Below are 27,642 nucleotides of genomic sequence, written 5' to 3' on the forward strand. Positions count from 1 at the left end.
CATCATTAAATGGCTGATTTCTCAAAAGCATTACAGCAGAGCTGGGTGTGGAGGGGAGATATGAAGGATGTAATATGACTGTGGCCTTACAGATCAGTTCAGCAAGAGAAGTCAAAAATGTCTCCCATGTAATTGGCCTCAGCCACAAGGATGGTGGTGTAGTCACAGTCAGAAAATTAAGGGGAATAGAGAGGATTTCAGTGGACAGATCTGGAGTTCAGTTTTGGCCACCTGAAGTTTAAATGTCAAACAGGCTGTGATGTGGGATTAGCTAGAGGGAGACAAGTCAAGTGTGGAAAGTCAGACCCATGAATCATCAGTGTAAAAATGGTAGTTAAAAGCATGTGAGTAGATGGGATTACCCAGAAATAGTCTGAAAAGGGAAAGAGGGGAGAGGACCAAGAACCAATTCCTGTGGGATCCCGACGCAGACAAGGCAGGGGAGGACGAAGAACCAACAAAGGTAGCCAAAGTAGTGATCAGAGGGGAGGAGAGATAGTAGGAAACAGAGTCACAAAGAGAGACCATAAGATTTCAAGGAGTATGTGACAAACAGTAGTAGAAACAGAGGACAAGGAGGACAAGAATGGAGGACTGGCTATAGCATCTAGCTAGGAAAAGACTGTCAGTACTTTTGGGGAGAGTAGCTTTGGTAATATGGAGAGGACTGAAAGCAGACTGGAGGAGATCCAATACTGCAGGAGAGGAATGTGTGAACAGCTATAAGAGTGTTGGATCATATTAAAGAAGTTCTGTATTAAAATCACAAATGAGTTTGATTCCCCAGAGTTTAAATTCCAGGGTATTACTAATTAAGAGGTCTCTTGGTTTTTGGTACTGTTTCTCTCCCTCTATGTGTGAAACTTGCAAGCTGCTAATTGTGTTAGTACATTCTAAGACAGAGTCTATTCTCAAAGCAATTCACAGAGAGAGAGACTCAAAGCAATACTCTAACAACAGAAACAGCACCCAGAGACTCCCCACCCTTTTGTTGTATTAACAATTGTGATTAAAATAGAGATAGAGGATGTATGTAGATGGATGCTTGGTGTGGATAATAACTGAATGATCAGGGAGGTGCCAGCCTAAGAATCCAGTGTCCATCGGCTGAAGAAGGCGTCAAGTGGAAATAACCAGAGGACCCCACCCCCCCGGAGGGCAGACTGGAATCCACCCAACAGCCTCAAGGATGGGAGAACCAAAGAACAAGATAACATCTTGGAGCCGTCAGGAATGTGCTATCTGCTGATTGATTCAGCAACAGCATGATGAAGCAATTCCCATAGACTGGCATAGGAAGAAATTCCTATAAAAATAGACTCTAAAAAGTGAGAACTTTGGGGGTCTGATTCTGCAAACCAACTTCCAGGAGCATCAGATGAGCATCTGACAAGGCCCTGCTCCCTCCTCATGTCCAGGCCACCTGGCCAGTGACTTGGCATGAGCAACTCTAAGGCTGGTAACTATGATAACAACCTTGCAGAACCTGTGTGTGTGGGTGTGTATGTGTGTGGGTGTGTGTTTGTATGAATGAATGTGTGAATAAATATGAGATTGAATGGAATGTTATAGCTATAACTAACTGCTTACTATGATTCTTTCTGTATTCACAATAAATGTGGTATTTTGCCTTTTTCCCTTTAATAAGATCCTGCTGGTTTTTATTTTATTGGTACAACAAGAGGCATATTCAATGAGCTTAGAGGTGAAGGGCGAAGGAGAGGAGAGTAGGTGGGGCCAAGGTTGTTTAGGATGGGGGAAATTCAGCTGGTTGACTATAAGTAATGAAAATGAGAGAATGCCGGCAACTTATTTTCCATTTGTTGAGAAATAACTCAATTAAAGGTCATATGAAGAGGAAAGCCTTACGATGGGAGATCTTTCGCAGCTCTCAGTCCCCAGCCTTTCTTCTCAGTCAGGATCACTTCAACATCTGCATGCTGTTTCCTCTGGAACCGCCTGTTGGAACAGTAGTCCCCATTTGGGCACCTGGAAGAACTAAGTAGAGGAAACAGAACAATCAGCTCCCAGTGGGTTGGCAGTGACAACAGAAGCAGCTTGGGAAACAGCTGGGAAATAGACATGAACCAATAAATAATGAATTAAGTGCAAAACCCACAAACATATTTCACTATAAAGAAATGTAACCACCTGACAACCAATGTTCAATTTTGAATAGTTTACATTTAGACAAAGATTTTTTTAGAACCACAGCTTTACTGTGATTAAATCAACATACTGGCATCTGTCCTGTATATTTTATATTGCTTCTTCCTGAGAGACTGCCCCCTTCCCTGCTTCTAGAGCTTGGACTGATCAGAGATCCAGCCTCTTAGATACTACAGGGTCCATATCATTCATCCCTCTTCTCCCATCTTACTTGGTAACAATCATGTCTCCATCTATCAGGAAACAAATCTGACTGCCAGTTAGCTGTCAGTGCAGCTCCTTTTGCCCAGTTCTTTGCCTCCTGCCAACTGAAAACATGGAGCAGCAGTTGTCTCAGCCCTGCTACCACTTCCTTCCAAGCAGGAGGACTCAAGATAAAGGGACGGGAAAGAGCCGGGAAAGAGCCTAGTGAGAGAGGAGAGGTAGGCAATAGAAGAAAAAACTGAAAAACATGGCAGCTGCAAGGAAAGCTACTCTTCCCCCGTTCCAGCCTCCCTCAAGCCTAGGTTGCAGTGCATTGAGCCTCCTGAGCAGACACTTCAGTGCTTTTGTGATAAGCTCAGAGACTAATATGAGACTACTACACTCATTTACAAGCCCTAAGTTAGGATTTAAATTCTGATCTCCAAAAGAAAAAGGACAACGTATCAATATATGTCACTGCAAATGGCAACACAAAGATAATGAGCTCCATTTTGACATCTCACCTAACAGTACTTACCATTCTATCATGAGCAGGCGATTGAGACAATCTTCACCACAAGCTACCTCCCCTTGAGCTCTCTCTTCTTTGGAAAGAGGCGGACATTCACACTGCATTCGCTTGATATCACGATGGGATTTGTTCTTCTTCCTGTGGGGAGGTTAAGGCAGCATTATAACATATCAATATAGACAAAAATCACTCCATCTAAAATTAACTCAATCTTTATCATTTGCTACTGGACTAAAATTGATTTACTCTTTAGAAATCACTGTTCAGCTATTCAGCTTACATCAACATGATGTAAGAGCAGTCAGGAGCATTATTTTCTGGTAAATTCATGACCAGATACGATATTCAGAAAAGACTGCCAAGATGTTAACGCAACGTATCTATTCTCCACCTCTTTTTAATGCACACAATCCTATTTTAATTTCATTGCAGCTACACACTGAGTAATGGTAAAACTCTAGCTTAGTTTTTTCAGTGCAGGGTAAGAATATAACTTTCAAAGGAATTAATCTTAAAGTCTTGATAGAAATTAGCCTGAGCTAGGCTGGCACAAATGATAGGCAGAGACCATTCTAAGTTACCACGATTTATGTAGAAGAGATAGGTGGGGAAGTCTTCAGAAAGACTGTACCCATATTTCAGGGGCAAAACATGCTTTCTGCCCCGAGTTCGTGCTGTCCTTCGGCAGCCTAGAGAACCAGAGAGCAGGACTGGGAATCAAATTTGTGGTTTTTGCATCACAGTGCAAGATACACAGCTTCTAGGGTGCTAATCATAAATGGTTTCCTAAATGGGGCCTATTTTTTTATTTTTTTTTTGGTCCTGAAAAGGATAAGACGTGGACAGAATGTGGCTGAAGAGCATCATAAAGTGCTACTTATTACCTCATCAAATCGTATGAGAACAAGGAATCACTTGAAGAAAATAAAAGCCATTAAATTTAAAAGAAATTAAGTATTATTTCACAGATCATACAATAAACCTGCTGAGTTACATACCACAGCTAGATTTCAAAGGGGCAAAATTATTAATGTTTACATATAGCATAAATTAACTATAATCAAATCTCGTTCAGAGTTTAAGTTCATTGCCACGAGGGCAGAGACAGGCACTTTTATACACATTCCTTTACAGCACTAGACAATTGTGTGGGTACATTTCTAAGAGGGAAGGGTTGTCTGGCTCTGAAGCACCATGTTATTAGCCATTCCTGGAGCTTGGAAACCAGAATTTACGGTTCAGTGATCAGATACAGTAAAATACATCAACTAGTCCTATGCAACAGGAAATAAAATAATTTGCAATTAGTTGTCACCTTTTAAAAATTCAGACTGAAATTCTGGGTGTGTTAAAATGATAGCTAACATGTTCTTTATTTAAAAGTGATTACATATATAACATTTAAAACCCACACTGATGGTGCAAAACCTCTCTTCCTGCAGTCAAGATAGCCATTCACCTGTCTTGAGAAAGAAATCTGTTGCCTGAGGCCATAAGCAAATGGATATGTCAAGCCCTGAAGAGAAGCTGCTGGATGCTCCAGGCTCTTGTATACTCACATGAAGTTCAGATGAATGGTGTATAACAAAAAATGAGGCAAAAAAATGAAAGCCGTTCTTACAAACTGCCATGGGTACATGGATATGTATGACAATAATAAGTGCTAACTAGCGTGGACTTGAGCAGCCTCAAATGCACCCATGATTTTCAATCTTCAGCTTATCAGGCTACTCAACAGCAAAGACAACCAATTTTATTTTTTTTAGCATTGCATGTGAAAATTAAACCAGCATAGCTAATTAATATTAGCAGGAGCTAAATTCCTCCAAGCACTTATGACTGTCACCCCTCTATTTGGCTACACTTTGCTATTAGATGTTTCTATGGACTGCCAGTGAATCCAGGATTCAGCTGATCCTTACCCTTCTCTCTCCACACCCCTCATGGCTAATCCTTCCTGTTCTCTATGAAAAGCTTTCTTAGGTGGTGGAAATGTGATATTCCCTCTTTCGCATCACTCTACTACTGCTCGGAGAAGATTGTGATATCTTTCTAAACGCCCTATCAAACGATAAACTGAAATGTAAATTATTAGAAGCAAACAAGGTGAAAATCCATTAGTTACCTTTCTGTTAAATACACATTTTCTTCAATGAGGTCAAAGTAACAGGGCATTTTTCCTTGCTTGGCACACTCCTTCCAGCGTTGCGGGTCTCTGAACTCTTCCATGATACACAGTGGGCGAACCACTGCTGAACCCTGAGGCAAGGACTCCGACTGCTCCCCCTCTCCATCTGTTTTTACTTTCTTTCTCTCTCTTGGGTCTCCATCGCTCTCAGAGTCACTCTCTAATTCTTGCCTTCTTTTCTTTGGTGGTCCTCGCTCTTTCACATCATTTTTTTCCAAAATTTTTGCCTGTTCTTTTTTCTCATTTACAACTGTTGGCTCCTTTGCTGAATTACTGCTGATCTCATGTGCCTGCACAGAACCCTTTTCTTTATCACTGAGAGAATGAAATTTACTCGACTGGCTAGGAAAGTGAGCTTTGCAATCATCGACCCAATTGTCATCCTGTTCATACTCTTCGTGGTCCTCTGTTAGGGAATCTGGTACCTGCCCTTGTATTCGTTCATAATTAATTCCAGAGGGCCTATTACCAGACCTTGGGTCCCAACAGCCATTGCCTTGCCAGTAATTCTGGGAGCCACTGTATGATCCTGAACCCTGCTGGCAAACGTAACCCGAGTACATTCCATAGCTGCTGTCGGGCTGCTGATATGTGCTACTGGGTTTCTCTGGTTGAGAGAAGTCCCACCCCAGGCTACACAAGTCCTCTGTTGAATGAAAACCATCCAGTTTGGAGAACTCTCCTGTGCCAGATACATTACTGAACCCACTCTTTCCCTGCCTGCTGTCTGGCTTGGAAGAATGTGTCTGGTGCCTAGATTTATTTTCAGCACTTTCAAAGCTCTCAGAAAAACAAAATGACTGCTCATCTTGCTGTCTGCCGACCGGTCTAGCTATGGACATCAATTCTTTCAATATTCTTTCATCTGGATTTGGTTTGCCATTAGAATTTGATGTTAGGTCTGTCTGACTTGTACTATCAACTCCATCACTCTGAGGCTGAGAAATATCAGGCTGGAGATCTTCAGCTTCCTTTCTATTGAGCTCAGTAGATGTTGCTGGACTCTTGTCCATTCCCCTAGGAGGAGAACACTTGTTCTCAATATGTGGACCATTTTTATTTGCTGTATTTTCTGATCTTTCTTCATAGTAAGGTTTGCTGGACTCTGGCCTATTGTCTTCCCAATGATCAGAATAGCGTGTATTACCTTGGCTGCTCCGAGACGAACAAGGACTACTCTCTTCCATACTTAGAGTGGAATTCTTAGGAATCACCACAACCGACTGAAGACGGTTCCTTGGAATACTGTCATCAGAATCAGAATCCTCTGTACCACTTTCTTCACTGTCCTGCTCACTCTCACTTTCTTCCGTATCAGAATAACCATCGTTATGAGCAGAAATGAATTCAGAAGCATTGCCACTACTGTCACACGTGGCCGCTTGCGCCGCAGTTCCTGTTTCTTCTGCAGTCGCAGTGACATCACAAGACGGACACAAAGCTTCTGAAAAAGCAGAAGCCACCAGTGACTCATTTTCTTCATCCTTGCCGACCGAGACTTCCAGAGATTGGTCTTTAAAGTCATCAGACCTGGTTCTTTCAGCGAAGATGGTAGAACTTTCCTTAGCTGGTTCCTCTTTTTCTAGGTGTTCTACTGGTATTTCTAAATAATATGAATGCTCATTTTTAAATGATAGTTTTCCTTTTTCTAAATCAGGACCAATTTGCTGGGCATCTAATTCAATTATCTCAGTTTCAGAATGTTGCAAGCATTCTTCACTTTCATTCTGCATGGCTCTATCCAATTTGGAAGCAAGGTTTTCCTCTGGTTGTGGTGTAATAATTTCATTGTCTAATCTGATTTTCAGGGAGCATTCTTCTTGGGAAGAATCTCTGCTTAAACTATCTACCGTTAGGCTCAGCTCATGGGAGGGACTAATATCATATAGTTCATCTTCACATGCAGACTTTGTTGAATTTTGATCCTCCGTGTTTTCATAATCACATGTAACTGTTTGTGGCTCTACATGAATGTCCATTAAAGTTTCTTGAGTAACCTTTATATCTGTGGACTCAATTTCAACTTCTGAATGATACAAAGAAGGACTAGTATCATCTGAAATGTAGCAAAAGTCTGAATCTTTGGTTCTGTTACAAGGAGTTGCCAGATCATCCAATTTTTTAACTAACATTTCAGAATGATCTACATTTGTAACAAGAGAAGATATAACTTCATCTTGCTCTGAAGGAACTGGAGCCTCTCTTTCTTTAAATGAACTGTTGAACTCAGACTGTATATGAGACTCATCCAAATCTTGTTCTTTAGATTTATATATATTTTGAAATCCATTAGATGGCAACACATAAAATGTATTACTTTTTATCAGTGGTGATACCTCTGATCTACCGAGACTATCATCAGAAGACATTGCAATAGCCTCTGTTTTGGAGACACACAAAGTTGCCAAGTCATCAGACCTACCCTCTGGGGACCCATTTATATTCAGTTCTATGGGACAATACGTTCTTAATTGATCACGTTTTACCTTTATTAAATTTTCTGGTTCCTTAATACTGTCATGGCAATCATTTCCTATAAGTTCAGACTTCAAATTAGGAGAACCATCTTTTGACTCATCTAGCTTTTTAAAAGTAGGTGAATCATTTAATTGACTGAATGGAGAAACCATCTTTTCCCTTTCAAACTTTTTTATAATAGTCATTCTTAACTCATTGCTTTTTAGACAAGGTGTCTCTAAATCTAAAGAATTAGACTGGTGTTTGATTTCTTCAACTGATTCTGTACAACAGAAAGAACTTTTAGACTTATCAGACTTTGGTGCAGAAGTCTTTGTGGGGGTGTACTTATAATAGGAAGAGTTCACATTACTATCAGGTTTAGAATGGGATGCCCCCCTTCGATAACCCAGCTCATTAAGGGGAGAACACCTTTTTGATACTTCACTTTCTGAAGTCCTTTTTGATTCTCTATCTGTTTTTGAAGACTTTCCTCTCCTCTCCGTTTCAGCATAAGACGACTCTGTTTTGCTGTCCCGGTCTGATTTAGAATAGGAAGAAGAAGTTCTAGAATCCCTGTATGAGGAGGAATGAGATGACGTACGCCTTGAGTCACTAGATTTGGAATGGGTCCTCCTATACTCATCTTCTGAATCAGAACTCTCTCTTGTCCTATTATCTGTGTAAGAACGTGAATACCTTGTCCTCTCTCTATAAGGGGAGCTTCTATGGTATCTTCGGTCAGATTCATAATAATGAGAGCGTTCTGATCTTGAATAGGATGAGCTGGTTCTAGAACATCTGTCAGACCTAGAACGAGAATGAGACCTGCTTCGTCTTCTGTCCCTGTCTGACCTAGATCGGGAGGACATATACCTAGAGTCTCTCTCTGGTTTTGGGTGGCTAGAATGTTTTTCATCTCTGTCCGATTTAGATCGAGAGGAAGATTTCACCGAATCTTCACTTTTGAGAGAAGTTGAGCTCTTTTTCGGATCTCTTTCCTTTTCTGTGCTTGTTGATATTTTTAATTCATGTGATCTCTGACTTGAAGAAGTCCTTATAGAATCTTCATCAGATTCAGAACCCAGTAACGTGGCATCAGATTGAGAAAATTTCCTCTTAGAACCCTGCTTTTTGGAGCACAGAGAAACACTTTTTGAGCTGTTCGAAATTTCTTCCTCCTTCCCAATATGGGAATCTTCCTGCTGTGACGTTATTTCCATTTGCTCAGACATATTTTGAGTTACATGTTCTTCGGCACTATTAGATGCAGAATCCTGTTTAATGTCCAGTTCTAAAGTTTCTTTCGCGACTGCATTTGATAGCTCCTTTGAAGTTTGGACTTCTGATTCTACAGGTGGCAGCAGAAGCGGTGCCGCTGTTCCTGACGCGGCTCTTGGCGACTGGGGCAAAGCTACTGCTGTTAGCACTGGTGCTGGTGGAGATGCTGTTTGTGAGAGCGGTGGAGATGGGGTCAACGGCCATTCTGCTGCTGCCGCCACTTCTGCTGGTGCGACAGCTGCTAGCGAGGGCAGTGGTGCTACAGCAGCCAGCAGGGGCTTTGCTGTTACACTGAGCAGATGCTTCTTAAAATGGATCTTGCCCAATTCCACCTTAGGTTTCGGTGGTGAAGATTCTTCAGCTGAAACAGAGGCATCCCCCAGGTCCATTTTAATTTTGGGGGTGAAGTCAGTTGGAAGGGGTGTAGCTGGGGAGTTCTGAGTTTCATTTTGTTTTTCATTTCCAAGAGCAGTCAGAAATCTGTTCTGCAAGGTTTTCTTTGTTAAACTAAAGCTGAAAGACACCTTCTGTCTTCCTTGTTCCTCGAGGTTAACCTTTGTCTTGGTGCCTTTGGGCAAAAAGCGGCTAGAAGCAACACCTTTGAACACTGGGCCTTTGACAAAACCAGCTTTCTGCACATGTTCAGTCTTGCCCTGCAATAAAAAGATAAGCAGTTAAAGGAATAACTGCACTCTGCATACACTATCAAACAATAACCCTTTAACTCATGAATTTTTAGTGATCATAAAAACAACAACAGATAAGCTTGGCTGAAGTCAGAGATAGTGTGGCCACACTAAATTCTAGAACTGGGTCTCTTCTGTACAGAATCAATTATGCAGTAATTTTGAAGTTTGAACAAAATGTCTTTTAGGACCTAGACAGGACCCATTCAAAAATTTAACCCATTTCTCTTAGTTTAATATATTAAATCCTTTACCTCTATTTCAACAGTTGCACAGCTCCCTGTTCTGACTTCAGAAAAACTGAATGGATCACAAACTATACTGGATTGCCAAGATTATGTCCATTTGTTTTCACTTCCTAGAAGACTTTGTACTGTGATGCAGTAATTTTTCAGAGCAAGTTAGTTTGCAAGTGAAATTTCTGACAAACTCACTAAAGTTAGTTTTCTCCAGTGAACTTACATCATTCATTGGTAATTTCTAATGAGTTGGGTGATAGTGAATGGAATTACTCTAATACAACTGCCTTCTAGAGGCTCCATTAACAATCAGTCAGTCATTCACACTGTTGTCACCTCCAGGCCAAGCTACTATAACAGTGTACTTGGATGTAACCCTGTACAATACAGCTGTCTAACTTGTAATTTGGGATAAAATCCAAATAAGGTGCTAGTATTTTTCCACCAATTCCATTGGTTTTCAGACGCATTTCAAGCGTGGTGGGAACTTACTGAATTGTCTGGGAGCTGGTTATCTGAGCAACTACCTCTGTCTCCTCAGATAAAATTGGAATGCTCTTGTGATGGAAGAGAAACAGAACTCAGAGACTGGCAATAAAACTTTGCCAATAAAGAGCTCTTCCCCTTTGGAATTCACTTTCCCCATCAGTCCATCAGAACCTGAAATCAGCAGTGTTCAGTGCATGAACCAAAGTGGGCTGATTTGATTTGGTTTTTGGACATACATTTTTAAACTTTGGGCTTATCTACACACAAAAATTGTATCACTTTAACTATACTGGTATACTAACAATACAACCCCCTACTGTGGATTCTACACTGGTATAAAGAGGGGTTTATGCCAATATAGCTTATTCCCATAAATCCAAATTAGGTGTCATACTGGTATAACTATTTCATTAAAATAATTACACCCTTAACTGAAATAGTTAGAGCCGTACAGAACCGGTGTTGACCAAGCCTTAGTTCCATAACTACTCCATGAACACTATTCCACCCTTGGCAACAGCATCCGTTTCTTGCACTCCATTGTGAATCACTTATGTTCTTTGTTATCATTTAACTTTTGCAAAACAGGACTAGTTGCTAAGGCTACAGGCCCTATGGTAAATAATTAAATGGACTTCAGTGGAATTGAAACACCATGGCATTTCACCTACTTGCTATACACAGTAACCAGTTTTCATAAATATAATATCCTCCATAGTACTTTTAAAAATAGCAAAATACAGTAGGTCTAAATTAAAGATGATGATCTGGAACTTCAGACACAACTATTAAATGTTGAGTGTCCAACCTGAGACATGTAAAGGGGCTTGATTTTCAGGAAAGGTAGAGCACGTTATCTTCTGAAAATCAAGCTCCTTTAAGGTATCTCAAATTTGAGCATCCAAAAATTGAGACCCATCACCACTAGTCACTTCTGAAAATGTAGGCCCACATGCCTGTTCAACTGCAAGATATAATATTTGAGCATGTCTCTCTCATAATCATCTTTGAGAAGGATACTCTAATAAAGATATAGAAAATGTTAACAGATTTGTTTCTCAGGATTTGTATGCAATGTTCCTTTTTTCTTCTCAGTGACATGCAAGAATTTTTTTTAAAGATGAACTATAGGCTTACGAGCCAAATTCTCCCCATAAGCATAAAAGGTGAATTCACCCCATAAATAATTTCAAACCACTATTTTCTTCTCTTAGTTCTGCCAAAGTCACAAACTGTCAGCTTCTGTTCTGTGCGAATTCCCAGGAAGTGGAATGTTAACGACATTACAATAATGTACCTACACCAGAGTATGGAATTAGCCTACAAATGTTCAGGCAAACAGCATTTTGTCAGTTTTCTCATTTTTTTAAACACTGCATATTGAATAGTTTGCTTTTTAAGTTACTTAATATCCCCATAAAACAAGAAGATAATTTCAAAGTTTTGCCCACAATGTTTCTATTTCATGTTGCACTGTAAGTGTAGGATGTCCAGACTGCCTCCATTTTGTTTCTTGTTACATTTGTATTGGATATCTGGATCCTACCTGAAAAATTAGGGACAATATAAAATAGCAAAATTCTGGATTCTTCTTGGACTGAATCTTCAATGAATTTTATATAATGAAAAAATTTAATACAATTAGGGATAGGCCCAAATCAAAACCTCAGATCAAAAACTTCTGAACTTCGAGGGTGAGGGGTCTGGAATCTGAATTCAGACCTGAACCTTGTAGTTTGAGTCTATTTACACATAAAATAAGGTGCTAGACCTGTAAAATAAGAAAAACAACATGTAAACTACATCTTGTTCCTCCAGTTTTTAGTATTTTATTTAGTATAAAAGCCTGGAGTTGAGGTGTATCAGCCACCTCACAAGCTAGCTCCTTCAGAGATTTTTTTTTCCCCTTCAGAAAATACACAAAGGTTAAATAATGTGAGAGCGACATTTGGAAAAAAAAAAGTTACAAAAAGGAACATTACAAATTCTGTGAGCCATAAAGCTAAATTTATGGTAGAAAACACTTAAAACAAAGGGGTTCATCTTGTATTACAGAAAACATTTGTATTTGAAAAATACACAAAAGCAACATTCTGGGGGCAAACATGACAAAACTGATAAAAGATCATTTAGCACTGCAACACAGGCTAGGCAGATTGACTGATGGAGGTGTAGAGTGAATGAAGAATGAATGAATAAGATCTTGTTTAAATTCATCTGATTGCCTGTTTGCCACAAGAGTAGGAAATGTGGACACTTGTGAGGATATCTAAACCACAACAGTGAAAACAACCTGAGGCTGTAATGCATCAAAAATTATAAATTTGAAATCTCTCTCCTGGCCTGGGAATTTATAGAATAGGTTTTACCTTGAAAAAGATTCCCCTTTCTTCACAACACACACACAGTTAAAACACATCAGAAAAAGCAGTTTCTTGAATCTGAAGTCCTTACATAATCTTGTAATTATGGAATACAAGCCTGGTTAGAAAGCAACTAATATAATTAGATATTCAGAGGTTCAGAGCCTTCTTCTGTTAGCACTGGTATTTGTGAGGATGTTCATAACAATAGTAAGAAAAGATCTTCAGTACATTCGTCAAGACATTACCATAAGACTAGAGGGACCACAGAATAATTTTTTAAATCTGGTTACTTTTGATACCTCCGATGCCAATACTGTCTGATCACGTTATCTTTGTATTTGATGTCTCAATCCTCCTTTTTTTCAGGCACTCTAATGCAGAACAAACTAATGCTTTAACTTCTCCCCACTGTTCTGCTAAAGCATTTCTCAAAATATGAAAAATTAATTAGGACACACTCACCTCATTTTCTTCTTCTCTATTGCAATCCAGCCGAGAAAGCATGCAAAAGAAAACACAGAAAGAAAGTGTAAATACCTTGCCAAAACAATAGATTGAGTAATAGTCTTTAAATTCGAAAGGAAAAAAAAAAAAAACACCTATGAGCCAGATTCTGAAACCTTTACTCACATTGAGTAGCATTTTACTCTCCAAACAGTCCCACTACAACGAATGAGGCTACTTGCAGAGGTAAGGGTGCCACAGTCTGTCCCTATGAGCACTAACTTTCTTAACATGCAGCAAATCACATATGCCAACTACCTCTCAAAAAAAGAAGAGGCAACAAATCTTTGTTTTTTAAAAGGTCAGTCATTTCCCATAGCTTCAATAGTCAAGGACACTGACAGGGTAAAACCCTGGTTAAAACAGAGCTAATTAAGTAGATGCCCTTTTTCTGATGCTTTAAGAATTAATAAACTGCCTGTTTCAACGAGTAAGACCATATGATGGCATACTGCAGGCTTCCAGTTATGAAATAATGAAAAATAAACTTGAGAAATTTGTCATTTTTCCTTCCAGTTTTGTCAGATGACTTCTTAATGCCATGAAAAGATCACACCACCTGTCCTTTTCCAGAGAGTTCCTACTCCATCACTACCAAAAATTAAATATTTACAATAACTTATTTTTTATACCTTACTATTATTTTCCAGGGAAACCAAGAGAAACACCCCCATTTTATGTTATGGACTCCAATACTTAAATTCTCTACAGCACTTCAATGCCAAGGAGATAAGTACTTTAAACATTCCTGCCTCTCGAGTACTAAATTATTTCAAGTATTAAACTAATTATAACTAACCTTATAGCATTCAGAACTGAGTGCAACACCCATTTCTGATTTAGCTTTCCCTCATTAAGTTCTTCACACATATACTACATACAAAAGTAAGTGATTTCTTCTACAAGAAGAAAAGATTATGATGATTTCTATTGCTATTTGTTTTTAAATATTTGGGAGATGCTTAAACACTGCATTGATGGGACCATGTAAGTACTTATATGGATAGATATAAAAAGCTCAGATATTTCTATCACCAGAGGTTATTGTTAAAGTTCAGTTTTATATATAAAACTAGCCATTAATCTTCATCAGTCATGTCCTTCCTCAGTCATTTGTTGTTTAAAAGTTCTCCAAACATTCTGGCCTTTACGGACACGCACACATGTCCTTTAATATGTATATCTTATAAACAAAACATGATCTCCCAGCTAATTGCACAAGATTGGGGATATTTTTCTCTCTGACTAGGAAAAGAAACAACTCTAGGCCCTTGTTTACATTAGATTCAGACCAATAATTCACCACAGGTGCAGCTCAACCATTGACAGAAATGGTGGAAGAGCTCACGCAGAGAGGGCCTGGACATTTTACCACTGTCTTCCAATCCTGAGGCTTCCTGTGAGGTAACTATTTTCAGAACAGAAAGTCAGCTTTCACTTTCCGTACTGAGCATGCAGTAGCTCCTACATATGGGAGCCAAGACCTGATTGGACACTTCCCCTCCTAAATAAATGTCACAACACAGTTAGCAACAAGCCAGAGGAAAAAATGATCACCACAGATAATATGCCATTGCTTCTCTGAATCATCTGCCTGGGAAAGTGCCCAAGAGGGAGCTGGGGGTTGGGATAAATTGTGACCGTTTAGTTGGTGACATTTAGTATTTATTAGTTAATCCTAACCCTTTCCTTCTCCAGATCTATTTTCCTGCTCCCAGAAAGCATCATAAGTTACTTTTACAATATAAATAATAGGCTTTGTTTTTATGAAGAAAACATGACCAGTGAGTTTAAGCGACCAACAGGCTTCACAAAGGATGTAAACATGATTTAATGGGGTCATGAAAGACTTAGAGTTCTCTGTATTTTATCTATGTGCAGGAAGCCTGGAGCCCTTGAAGAAAAGCACTGTAACATAGATTACAAGGACAAAAGGGACTATTGTGGTCATCTAGTCTGACCTCCTATATAAATATGGCCAGAGAACAACCACAAAAAAATACTAGAGCAAATCTTTTAGAAAAATATCAAATCTTGATTTAAAAATTGTCAGTGATGGAGAATATACTGTGACCCTTGGTAAACTGTTCCAGAGCTTAATTATTCACTGTTAAAGATTTAAGCCTTATTTCCAGTCGGAATTTGTTATACCTTTCTCTGATAGACTGAACAGCCCATTTGTTCCCCATTTAGGTACATACAGAGTATAATCAAGTCACCCCTTAATCTTTTCTTTGTTAAACTAAAGAGATTGAGCTCCTTGAGTCTATCACTATAAGGCAGATTTTCTAATCCTTTAATCATTCTTGGGGCTCTTTTCTGAACCCTCTCCAATTTATCAACAACCTTCTTGAGTTAGCGTTTAAAAGTAGGTTTCATTTTCAAGTCCAGACAGTGAAATACAATAACAGAAAACGACAATCCTTGAGTCGTATACTTCACATGTTAAAAGAAGTGTTTATGGGGTCAAAAACTCACCATAAGATTAGATATAGCTGACCACCAACATGTGAGCCTTCTATAAATACATGTTAAACAGTGCACCTCTAAAGGAGCTACACAGTGCTGCCATAGAATAAGGACAAGTGGTTGCAGAATCAAAGAAGAAGGGTTTCCCCATAAGTCACATACTTAAAAATAAAACCAGAGTAAGCAGCTGTCTATCAAGCACTGGATTTTCAAAATGTATAATCTGTTTACAGGTAACACTCAGCATTTTTTCTGTTACAGCAATCATCTACTTGCAGCCAAGAAGAATTATTCAGTGTTTTAAGGTCAGCAATGTCATGCAAAGCGAAATTAATCTAAAATAACAGCATATACACATAGCTTCTATCACCTGAGGATCTCCAAGTGATTATAAACATTAATCACCTAAGTCACTTCCCATTTTCAAAGTGACTTGGGTACTTAGGAGTGACAAAAATGGTTAAATGTGACTTAGGGCATGTCTACACTACAAATTTAAGTTGATTTAAGTTAAGTCGACATATAGCCACTGCAGTCATTACTGAGGTTTCTCTTGTCCTCTCTACCCTCCTTCTGTCAGTGGTGCATGTCCTCAACAGGAGTGCTTGCACCAATTTAAGAGGAGCAGCATGAGGGGCGGCCGCCTGGGCTCTCACCTGCTTGCTCCTCATGGGAGCTAAACTATCTGGAGTCTGGCTGAGAGCCAGGACAGCAGACAGGCTCCAGCTAGTAAGCTCTTCCAGAAGCAGGCAGCAGAGAGCTCAGGTAGCAGCTGGACTCATAGCTGGAGCCCCCCACCTGCCCCAGGGTGACTGCCTGAGCTCTGAGCCCACAACGGGTTCACAGCAGGAAGCCTACTAGGCTTTATTGTCAATTTTAGGGCTGCCTCAGACTCAGAGCAGCAGGGGAGCTCACAGCTGAAGCTGTGAAATTGACAAGAAAGGCTGGTAGACTCCCTGCTGTGAAATTGAGCCCTACATAAGAATGGCCCTGTTGCAGGGGTGGGCAAACTTTTTGGCCCAAGGGCCACATTGCAGTGCGAAACTATATGGAGGGCTGGGTAGGGAAGGCTGTGCCCCCCAAACAGCCTGGCCCCCGCCCCCTATTTGCCTCCTCCCACTTCCTGTCCCCTGACTGCCCCCTCCTGGGACCCTCCACCCCAAACAGTCCCCCCCCCGCAGGATCCCACCCCCTATCGAACACCCCCCTGCTCCCTGTACCCTGACTGCCCTGACCACACCCCCGCCCCCGACAGGCCCCCCAGGACTCCCATGCCCTATGCAATCCCCCGTTCCCTGACCACCCCAGAACCTCCGCCCCATCCAACTGCCCCCTGCTCCCTGACTGCTCCCCTGGACCCGCTACCCAACCCCACCACCACCACTCCCTTACCATGCCGCTCAGAGTGGCAATAACTTGCAGCCCTACTGCCCGTGTGGCGGCATGGGAGGGGAAACAGCGGGGGAGGGGCCGGGGGCGAGCCTCCCGGGCCAGGAGCTCAGGGGCTGGGCAGGATGGTCCCGCGGGCCACATGTGGCCCACGGGCCGTAGTTTGCTCACCTCTGCCCTATTGGGTCAGACCAAAGGTCCATCTAGCACAGTATCCTGCCTTCCAACAGTGGCCAGTGCCAGGTGCCCCACAGTGAATGAACAGAACAGGTAATCAAGTGATCCTGTCTGGCAAACAAGAGGCTCGGGACACCACTCCTGCCCGTCGTGGCTAATAGCTGAAAAGTCCCAGTCGTATTCATCTCTCCTCATACAGAAGCCATTCCATACCCCTAATCATTGTTGTTGCCCTTTTCTGAACCTTTTCCAATTCCAGTATATCTTTTTTGAGATGGGGAAACCACATCTGCACACAGTATTCAATATGTGGGTGTACCCTGGATTTATATAGAGGCAACATGATATTTTCTGTCCTATTATCTATCCCTTTCTTAATTATTCCCAGCATTCTGTTCACTTTTTTGACGGCTGCTGCACATTTAGTGGATGTTTTTAGAGAAAAATCCACAATCACTCCAAGATCTTTCTTGAGTGGTAACAGCTAATTTAGGCCCCAACATTTTATATGTATAGTTGAGATTATGCTTTCCAATGTGCATTACTTTGCATTTATCAACATTAAATTTCATCTGCCATTTTGTTGCCCAATCACCCAGTTCTGAGAGATCCTTTTGTAGCTCTTTGCAGTCTGCCTGGGTGCTAACTATCTTTAATAATTTTGTATCATCTGCAAATTTTGCCACCTCACTTTTTACCTTTTTTCAGATCATTTATGAATATGCTGAATAGAACTGGTCCCAGAAAAGACTCCTGGGGGACACCACTATTTACCTCTCTCCATTCTGAAAACTGACCATTTATACTTACCCTTTGTTTCCTATCTTTTAACCAGTTACCAATCCATGAGAGCACCTTCCCTCTTACCCCGTGTCAATTTACTTTTCGTAATAGCCTTTGGTGAGGGACCTTGTCAAAGGCTTTCTGAAAATCTAAGTATACTATATACACTGGATCCTTTTGGTCCACATGCTTGTTGACCCCCTCAAAGAATTCTAGTAGATTGGGGAGGCGTGATTTCTCTTTGCTAAAACCATGTTGACTCTTCCTCAACAAATTACGTTCATCTATAGGTCTGACAATTTTGTTCTTTATTATAGTTTCAACCAGTTTGCCTGGTACAGAAGTCAGGCTTACAGGCCTGTCATTGCCAGGATTACCTCTGGAGCCCTTTTTAAAAACTGGCGTCACATTAGCTATTCTCCAGTCATCTGCTACAGAAGCTGATTTAAATGATAGGTTACAGACTACAGTTAGTAGTTCTGCAATTTCACATTTGAGTTCCTTCAGGACTCTTGGGTGAATACCATCTAGTCCTGGTGACTTATTGCTGTTTAATTTATCAATTTGTTCCAAAACCTCCTCTAACGATACCTCAATCTGGGACTGTTCCTCAGATCGGTCACCTAAAAAGAATGGCTCAGGTTTGGGAATCTCCCTCACATCCTCAGCCATGAAGACCAATGCAAAGAATTCATTTAGTTTCTCCGCAATGGCCTTATCGTCCTTGAGTTCTCCTTTAGCACCTCAGTCATCCAGTGGCACCACTGGTTGTTTAGCAGGCTTCCTGCTTCTGATGTACTTTTAAAAAAAAATTGCTATTACTTTTTGAGTCTTTGGCTAGCTGTTCCTCAAAATTCTTTTTTGGCCTGACTAACTGCATTTTTACACTTCACTTGCCAGTGTTTATGCTCCTTTCTATTTTCCTCACTAGGATTTAACTTTCACTTTTTAAAGAATGCCCGTTTTTCCTCTCTCTGCTTCTTTTACTTTGTTGTTTAAACTCAGTGGCTCTTTTTTGGTTCTCTATGTTTTTTAAATTGGGGTGTACATTTAAGTTGAGCCTCTATTATGAGGTCTTTAAAAAGTTTCCATGCAGCTTGCAGAGATTTCACTTTTGGCACTGTACCCTTTAATTTCTGTTTAACCTCATTTTTGTGTAGTTCCCCTTTCTGAAATTAAATGCTATAGTGATGGGCGGCTGTGGTGTTTTTCCTGCCACAGGGATTTTAAACTTAATTATATTATCGTCACTATTATCAAGCAGTCCAGCTATATTCATCTCTTGGACCAGATCCTATGCTCCACTTAGGACTAAATCAAGAATTGCCTCTCCTTTGGTGGGTTCCAGGACCAGCTGCTCCAAGCAGTCATTTAAGGTGTCAAGAAACTTTATCTCTGCCCCCCACCCTGAGATGACATGTACCCACTCAATATGGGAATAATTGAGGGTCACAGCTGGGGCTGTCCCCTGGGGTGGGCGGCAAGGGCTCCAGCTGTGAGCTCGTCACCTGGCTGACGTCTGGGGGGGGGAGGGACAGCTATGAGCCTGGTCCTGGGCTCAATTTCATAGTAGGGACCCTACCAGCCTTTCTTGTCAATTTCACAGCTCCAGCTGTGAGCCCAGTGCCCTAAAGGCCTGAATTAGCAGCCTATATAAGTAACAGTGTCTACATAGACATTGCGTCATCCTAACTACACCAACATAAGCCCTACACCTCTCGTGGAGGTGGAGTTATGACAGTGTAGTAGGGCAGTTACATCAGCGGGAGCAAGGCTTTAGTGTAGACAATGACATAATTAGGTAGATATAAAGCACCTTATGCCAACTTAACTCTAGTGTAGACCAGGCCTTAGGGTACGTCTATATCATAATCACAGGTTGTGGTTACAGTTCAAGCTGACATAGCTCAATCTATAGCTCGGGTATCTCGGATGCTAGAGCAGTGCATGCTTCTGTGTAGGTTGCATAAGCCCACCTAGAACCTTGGACAATTATTCAAATTACTCACAGGGCTAACGGAGCTTGAACTGCTGCAGATTCTTTGATCTGGAACCCGAACTAGGTAGGGTACATTACTAGAGCCCTGCAAATCTGCGGACATCTGCTTTATATCCGTGGATATCCGCATCCGCAGATGTGCATCTCCACGGACCGTGTTTGCGGATTGGATGCAGATACAAATTTTGTAACCGCACAGGGCTCTATATATCAACATGAGCTGTAATCACACCCTGTGATTACAGAACATACATTCTCTTAAGGTTCCTTAATCACAGTCATTGGTGAAAGTAAAACTTATGCTCATAAAATTTTACCCTAAGCCTCAACACCTCTGGGAGGCACACTGAGGCAGAGGGCCTTTAAGTAACTTGCCTGATGTCACAACATGGTCAGTGGTGAATGCTGGAATATAGCCCAGGATCCTGATTCCCAATGCTATACTCTAGCCACCAGACCTCACTGCCCCAGTAATGCTTCAGAATATGGGGGACTGACTGGATGGAGATTTTGGCACACATTCAGTTAAAGCATAAGAGAGTCTTAAAGAAAGAGTAGATGGCAGTTGTTTTGGCAACAGTCATCATGAACGATAATATCCAATTTGTCCCCACTTCTAATGAAAAAAGAAAAGGAGTACTAGTGGCACCTTAGAGACTAACCAATTTATTTGAGCATAAGCTTTTGTGAGCTACAGCTCTCTTAAATTGGTTAGTCTCTAAGGTGCCACAAGTCCTCCTTTTCTTTTTGCGAATACAGACTAACACGGCTGCTACTCTGAAACTTCTAATGAAATATCACAATTCATTATACACATCTACCTGACCAAAAAAATGTGACCGTACATGAATCATCTATACTCTCCTGGAATGTCAGCAGCAATAACCTCGGCAATTAATTACCTTATATACTTTTTGAAAAATCAAAATCTGATTTAAAACACAGATGTTCCACAATGGTATGTTACTGTATTATACCAAATTCCCTGACGGGGTCTCTGGAATTTAGTCAGATTAAACAAATCAGTCACCACGTATGTGCATCCATTAAAAACAATTAACTGTAATCCTTCAAAAGCCCAGTGAACATTTAGCGGGGGGAAGAAACAACCAAAGAATTAGAAAATGTACATGTTGCTACTCTAAAATGCTTCCCTCAACAGCCAACTGGTTTCCCGCATTTTTTTTTAACCAAACAATTTGATCCTTTAAAAATAAAACATTATCAGAACAACTGTTTTTAATGATATCATCACCATCTAGTGAAAAACACTAGAATTTGAAAATAAAAGTTTTTCCACATGTCTATAGTTTATACCAATTTCTTTGGCAGAGGTGAACTAGACAGTCCAGGTATTTCATTTCACTGTCTGGGAGGATGGGCTCCCACTCCCCTCCTCACAAAGACTGTGCACTTACTTTAGAATCTATTGTTCTATGTGCAAACTGGGGAAGTGCCTGAAGATTTAGGGAGAGCTGGGGAAAGCAAAATTGGTAGTGACTCCAAAAAAAGAAGGATCCTGATCTAGTAATTACAGTCCATTAAATTTAAGTCATTGAATTTTACTAGGGAATCGAAGTATATTAGCAGAACAGAGCAATAGAGGTGGGAACAAATCATGCAAGATGAATTTGGTTTTGGATATAATATAAATAGGTAAAAGGAATGCTGTACGTATAACTAATTTTGTAATGCATCTTGTATAATCTCAGAATCTTATCTGAAAAATTTAATTCATACTGGCGGGAGACCATAAGAAATATCTTCTCCCTTGCATAGTACTTCAGTCAGTAGCAGAGAACTGAATTTGCTGCATAAAGCACCTTCTCCATAACCCAACATTACCTACAGCTTTAAACTGGCCAAGATTGTACGGATTGCATCAGTTTCACCCTGCTGCTGCTGTTTTCCTGAAGGATATTTTTAAGGAGAAGATGTGACACATGATATCAACAATAACAAGTTAAATTTAAAATCATCTCCTCTGTTGCATATCAAAATATGCATGGCCTTCTAACTGTTACCAGTTGCCCTGGTTTTAGCTTGAAATTTGTTCGAGAGATTCCGGCTACACTGGATTTAAAGGCATCTGAAAATTCCATATTGCTACATATGAAGTACGAGCATTGTAGTAAACTTTATGAAATAGGAACAAGCACAACAAAAAGATAATAGTCTGATGACTTTATGATAACCACAACATAACTACAGTGGTTTAGTGATGGCATGTTAACGGACTAGGTTTCTAACAACCTTGCTTAAAGTTTTCCTGTTTTACATTTTATTAATTTTCAGCTATAAAAGAAAACATGTTTCTATTTAAATCATACACTTTTCCTTTTCTCTGAGACCTCTTGGTAGTTCATTTAGGTATGTTTTTTTCTTAGAAAAAGAGGATTTTAAAAACCTAAAGTAGAAATCACGTTTTAAACTGACTAGTGCTATGAACAGGTGGGTGGAACTCTGACCGATGCAATTCACCCAGTCATACTATCCTTTATTGCCTTCTGCAATCCTATATAAAACACTACAGGTTTTAGCATAAAAACCTGTTTTTTAATTAAGCCAAATTAAAAAAAAAGAACCATATTTCACAATTCTGACAGTCTCCCACAGTTACGTAACATGGAATAATATTTTTATCCAGTCAGTGAGATTTGTAAATGTACATATACACACAAGCCCCATGGGTTTGACTCTGACACTGACTAAAGAATAAATCCTAACTACTACACAGTAAAGAACACCTTAGCCATTTCAAGCTGTCATGGGTATTTTAATACAAAGGAAGGTTCCCCCCCCCCCTCGATGTACAGCATCTCAGGCATTTCTAATGTATTTATCAACTTTGTGTGAAAGCTTTCTTTTGCCTCTATTGTATGCCACCTCACAAGTGTCATTTACTTATAAACTTTATCTACACTAAACAGTGTTACCAAAAAATTCCTGATGGTGATAGAACCACTAATAGAACCAGGTTCTGATGGCTTCCAAAATTTTTATCACTCAATTCAACCTGTGGGTTTTTGAGTTCTGAGAGTGCAAAACACACTAATTTTTTTTTTTTTTTAATTTGCAGAAGACACCTGAAACTAGAAATTGCAAATTTGACTTATTTTATACAGTCCTCATTGAGAAAGAAAGGATCCAAGTTTGAAGAAAAAGTCCTCTCCCTTTGCTATGTGGCTTCTGGAGGAGGAAAAGAGATTCAAAACAGTAAACAATGCAACACCAAAACAGAACTCTTCAGCCTCAAGAAAAGGTACCTTGCACTTTTTTCCTGCTATTCTCAACCACACAGAATATTCAAGAATGAAGTGTTAACAGTATTGCACTGGGAAACAGAAGTAGAAGAAGAGAGATATAACAAGGACTTTACTTTTTTTCCTGCGGATATGCAGTCTAAACTATACAAGAAAGGCATATTGCAAATAATAGGGGAATACTGCCATTTTTTTGAGTCCTTCACAAGCACTTTATAAAAAAAATCCAAGTTTGTGATCATAAACAGTATTCGCATACTACCGTATTTATAACCTTGGACCCTAATCTGAGCAGCAGAAATACAACCTTCCAGCGGTCAGTCTTGACCTGGTGGGACCACTTCTGCCATGGGGTGAGTGAAAAGTGCAGTTCAGTCTCAACACCTTTTCAAGCCTTGGCCTGACTGATGTCATTGCCAGCAAGAACGCCGGTCAGTGCTAACAGACACGGTAAGTTTTGTGATATGAATAGCTGTACACTGGGAATAAGAGAACCCCTCAATTTCACCTAGACCACTGAATCACCATCGCCCAGCAACACCGTTGCCCAGTCGTTACTGTCCTAGGCTGAATCTGAACCAACAATCTAGACGTGAAAGAATCTCTATTTTATTGCTCAATTCAACCCACCCAGTTTCCATAACATTTATTTTTAGTGTGAAACAATATCACATAGTGAATGCATCAATTAAAATTACAGAATCTATATCAGGACAAGCAATATATTTTACATGATACTGAAGCCTCTACAGAGCTGTTGGACATAATAAATGAGAGGGTATTATTCATGCTTAGAAGCAATACAAACGCCCAATTCACAATTTTTAATTTTTATTTCTGTCACTCACTTACTGACAAATGCAACTAATAGTAAAAAACCCCTAATACCAAAAGTTTAGAAATCCGAAGTTTTATCATGTGTTTGGTTAATTAATTCCTAATGTGCCTGGAGATTTAAAACAATAATACAAATTAGTACCAGTTTCAATTATTAAATTTAATAAATGTTTTGCTACATTACTGTGAGCAGTTTTGCAGACAATAATGTTGTATTTCTAGTCCGCTAGAATGTCCGTGATAACTACAACTGTATTATACCACGGTGAGAAAAGCGGGGAAGTAACAGACAATCCAGTACCTTTTCCCCTCCTCCCAACAACTGGCACAGAGTAGGAAGGCTAAGACATACACAAAAAGAAGAAAATACAGCAATAGTGTCAAGCCCCCTATTTAAAAGAAACACCAACTTGAATTCAACTCAGTTTCCAAACTGGAGTTAAATGAGTTTCAAGTATACATCTGTCCCTGAATCAATCGCCTCCCTTCAACCCATCACCACTCTCTACCGTGGTCAGTCTTTATGGTTCTAGAATAGATTTTCCTATTTTAAAAATGTTTCTCCTTCGTTGCTTTGTGAAATAACCCCACAAAGAGGGATAACTGACTGACTGTGCCAGGAAAACAGCATAATTTACTGTACACACACTTCTATCAAATGCGAAAAGTATATCAAAAGAAAGAACTAATTTTTTGCTTTCATCTTTCATTAACAGGAATCTTAGGGGCTACTTGTAACAATTGTGCTAAAACATTTTAGACAGAAATGTGATTTTAGAGCTACTACTGCTGGGCTGGGATGTCGCTGAACAGAGTCTTATACATTATAGGGAATGACAGATGCTCCTGTTGGAGAAGATGCCTTGTTAGGCACAAAGCAATCCCTGGTCAGATTAAGGAGAAAGAGGCACAAGAAACAGCTTGTTGAAGCCATAAAGTTGTATTATAAGGCTGGTGCGGCTTCCTGTCTCTCCATATCTGATGAGGTCATAATTTGCTAACACCATGAACGGTGACCTAAAACAACAACGTGCAGTGATTTTCAAGACTTTGGAGAACATAAAACTTCCTTTAAAAATCAGTCATCTCCCTCAGAAGTGTGCGGCAGTACTCTGGAAGTTGAAGTTGAGGAAGTTAGGTTAGTATCCAGGAGGGGAAGGATGAAGAGGATGCAACAGTAGGGGCAAAATACAACCTGCACCTGAACGAGTGTTTTGATGTTGAGTACTCATTTCTATTGAAGCTTGAAGGGTGGTTTTTTCCACTTTTTCCTCTCATTTATTCTGGTTTACACAACTCAGTCCAGTACATCAACCTATCCTGCTTCAAACAAAGAGCACCTTTTTAAAACCGAGGAACTTCACTAAAACTGAGCACTGTTTCTGAGCTGATATTCCTGGGCAAATAAAAAAAAAAAGAGTAGAGCTTTTCTACGTGAATAAGATAGCTGAAGTCGACGTACTTAGATCTACTTACTGCAGTGTCTTCACTGCAGTGTGTCGACGGGAGACGCTCTCCCATCGATTCCCCTTGCGCTTCTCATTGAAGTGGAGTACCAGAGTCTATGCTAGAGCAATCTGCGGTCGATTTATCATGTCTATACTAGACACGATAAATTGACCCCTGCAAGATTGATTGCTGCCCATTGATCTGGCAGGTAGTGTAGACAAGCCCCTAGTTAAATCCCCTACCTAAGGATACCTTAAAGACTATTATTTATATGTCACTATAGGTGTGTGTACATTTTTGTCCATTTAGAAAACTAAATACTTGACCTTGATTGTAACACTCAGCTTTCAGGTTGTTATACCAGTCCCTTGTCTCCCAGCCACCATAAACAATGTACAACAGTTGTCACTAACACACGTTTATCAACTCAGCCCTAACTTCAGAGCTGTGACAGGCACTTTCATAACAACAAAATGCCTGCTTCCCAAGAAAGTTATTAACAGAGATTTTAGACAAGGGAGTTTTCCTAATTTCTAAGGCTTTGTCCACAATGTAAATTTGTCTGGTTACAACCATATGTGCCCTGCCACTGATGTAATGGTACCAACCCAAACCCCTATGGTGAGGGAAACAAACAGCAGTAAGCTGTAACTTGCACCGCTACAGTTTCTCTCAGTGTCACACCGTGGTAAGCTCCACTTGTGCATATATCTGTCTACACAGATTTTCTACTGATGCAGGTTATACCAGGGGCCCCTTATCAATGGCAGTAATCCGTGCAAATGTCAAGTGTAGACAAGGCTTTAGTTTCAACCCTGCCTTCTCCTTTCCTCACTTAATCAGGCTCTAACATTCAGAGCTGGAAACTAAGATCGGTTGCTCAACATACATTTTGGTAAAGAACACTCTGAAGGAAAACATTGTCTAAATACTCGACTTGTACAGTACTTGGCATTTTCAGAATGTTTAACTTCATGTTTTAGCCAGGCTATAATAATCCTACATCAGTGCTCAGTGGCATCGTGCATTGTCACTGGAATGTTAGTGTAGAATTTCTTACATGTGCTGAGCTACTGGCGCAGATTACCCCCCGCAATCCCCAGAGTTAATGTTTCTCTCTTAATACACAAAAAGATGAACTTTGCAAACTGAGAAAGAGGCAGATCAACTTTTGAGCCACACAAATTGATGCTGTCCATTCAAATGCTAGATATTAAAATGGATTAAGAACCTAAATTGACGCATCTTCCAATTCAGACATGCACAGTATCCATACATGGACAGGAGCCACTAAGAACAGATCCAATAGGCATCAGAGCACAATATGGAAAAATTATAGCTCTATAAATTTTTTACTATGATCCTTTAAACTCAGTTCTTTCACAGCTGGAGGGAAAAAAAGACTTGATACTGGCATGAGCTAAAAATGCCTGTTCTTGGCCAACTGGCATCCTCAAAGCTGTGGTAACAGAGAAAACTCTACCCTAGCAACCATTAAATGCTGCCTTTGGTTCCAGAAGAGTGTGTCAGGGAAATGGAGTGGTAGGGGTAGGTGAGTGGGTGAAGGATGATTGCCATGATAAAGAGCTGAGCTGATTTGGTAGGAAGCAGTTGAAGCCTGAGGAGAAGATGAAAAATGGCTACATGGCCATGTTATGAAAGGCATTTGCCTTTCCACTGCTATTCTGCGAAGACACACAAAGAGAAAGTGGGTCAAAGAAAGCAGGCACATGTGAAAAACTGCAGTAATTTTCCCCAAAGCTAAAATGTATTAGCTGCTATTTGTACGTTTTTATATTAAAATATTACAATTTTAGAGCAGCTAGGATACTTTGCTCTGGGAAGCAGGAGACTCCATCAGAATTATAACATCAGCTTTCAGTGGCTTCTGGTCTTTTGTTCTAATAGAGAACACATGCACCCATTACTTCCCCTTAAATAACCTAAAATATCCCTGGACTGTTAAAGATAATTCTGTACAACTCACCCTCTCTCCCCTTTTTGTTCAGCACCAGGAGATGTCTAAATAAGAAACCAAATGAGTGCTTAATTTTTAAACCATGACAGAAATCATCATAAGCAAAGTCGTTGCCATAGCAGCCATGCACAGGATTACGGAGAACACTGGAAGTAAATTAATGACTGCATGCACAATGACTAAACAAAGGTGGAGAACGAAAAA

At 40.2% G+C, this 27,642-nt stretch overlaps 1 protein-coding gene across 5 annotated transcripts in view; it reads right to left on the reverse strand.

Annotated features, from left to right (window-relative positions):
- SETD2 (SET domain containing 2, histone lysine methyltransferase) overlaps positions 1 to 27,642 on the reverse strand; it is a gene marked incomplete at its 5' end in the record, with an annotated part of 151,353 nt that overhangs the window by 105,495 nt on the left and 18,216 nt on the right. For 4 of the 5 annotated variants that reach the window (XR_014710376.1, XM_084620147.1, XM_084620146.1 and 1 more), the window contains 4 exons: positions 1,870 to 1,998; positions 2,891 to 3,022; positions 5,010 to 9,463; positions 13,053 to 13,068. Coding sequence is in view for 4 of the 5 variants with exons in the window: in XM_084620147.1 (XP_084476273.1) it covers positions 1,870 to 1,998; positions 2,891 to 3,022; positions 5,010 to 9,463; positions 13,053 to 13,068 (4,731 nt within the window). Of the gene's footprint in view, positions 1 to 1,869; positions 1,999 to 2,890; positions 3,023 to 5,009; positions 9,464 to 13,052; positions 13,233 to 27,642 lie in introns of those variants that run through there. The other variant, XM_084620144.1, reaches the window with a different exon arrangement.

This window comes from Lepidochelys olivacea (assembly GCF_965140295.1).
Source record: "Lepidochelys olivacea isolate rLepOli2 genome assembly, chromosome: 2".
Classification (NCBI taxonomy): domain Eukaryota; kingdom Metazoa; phylum Chordata; order Testudines; family Cheloniidae; genus Lepidochelys; species Lepidochelys olivacea.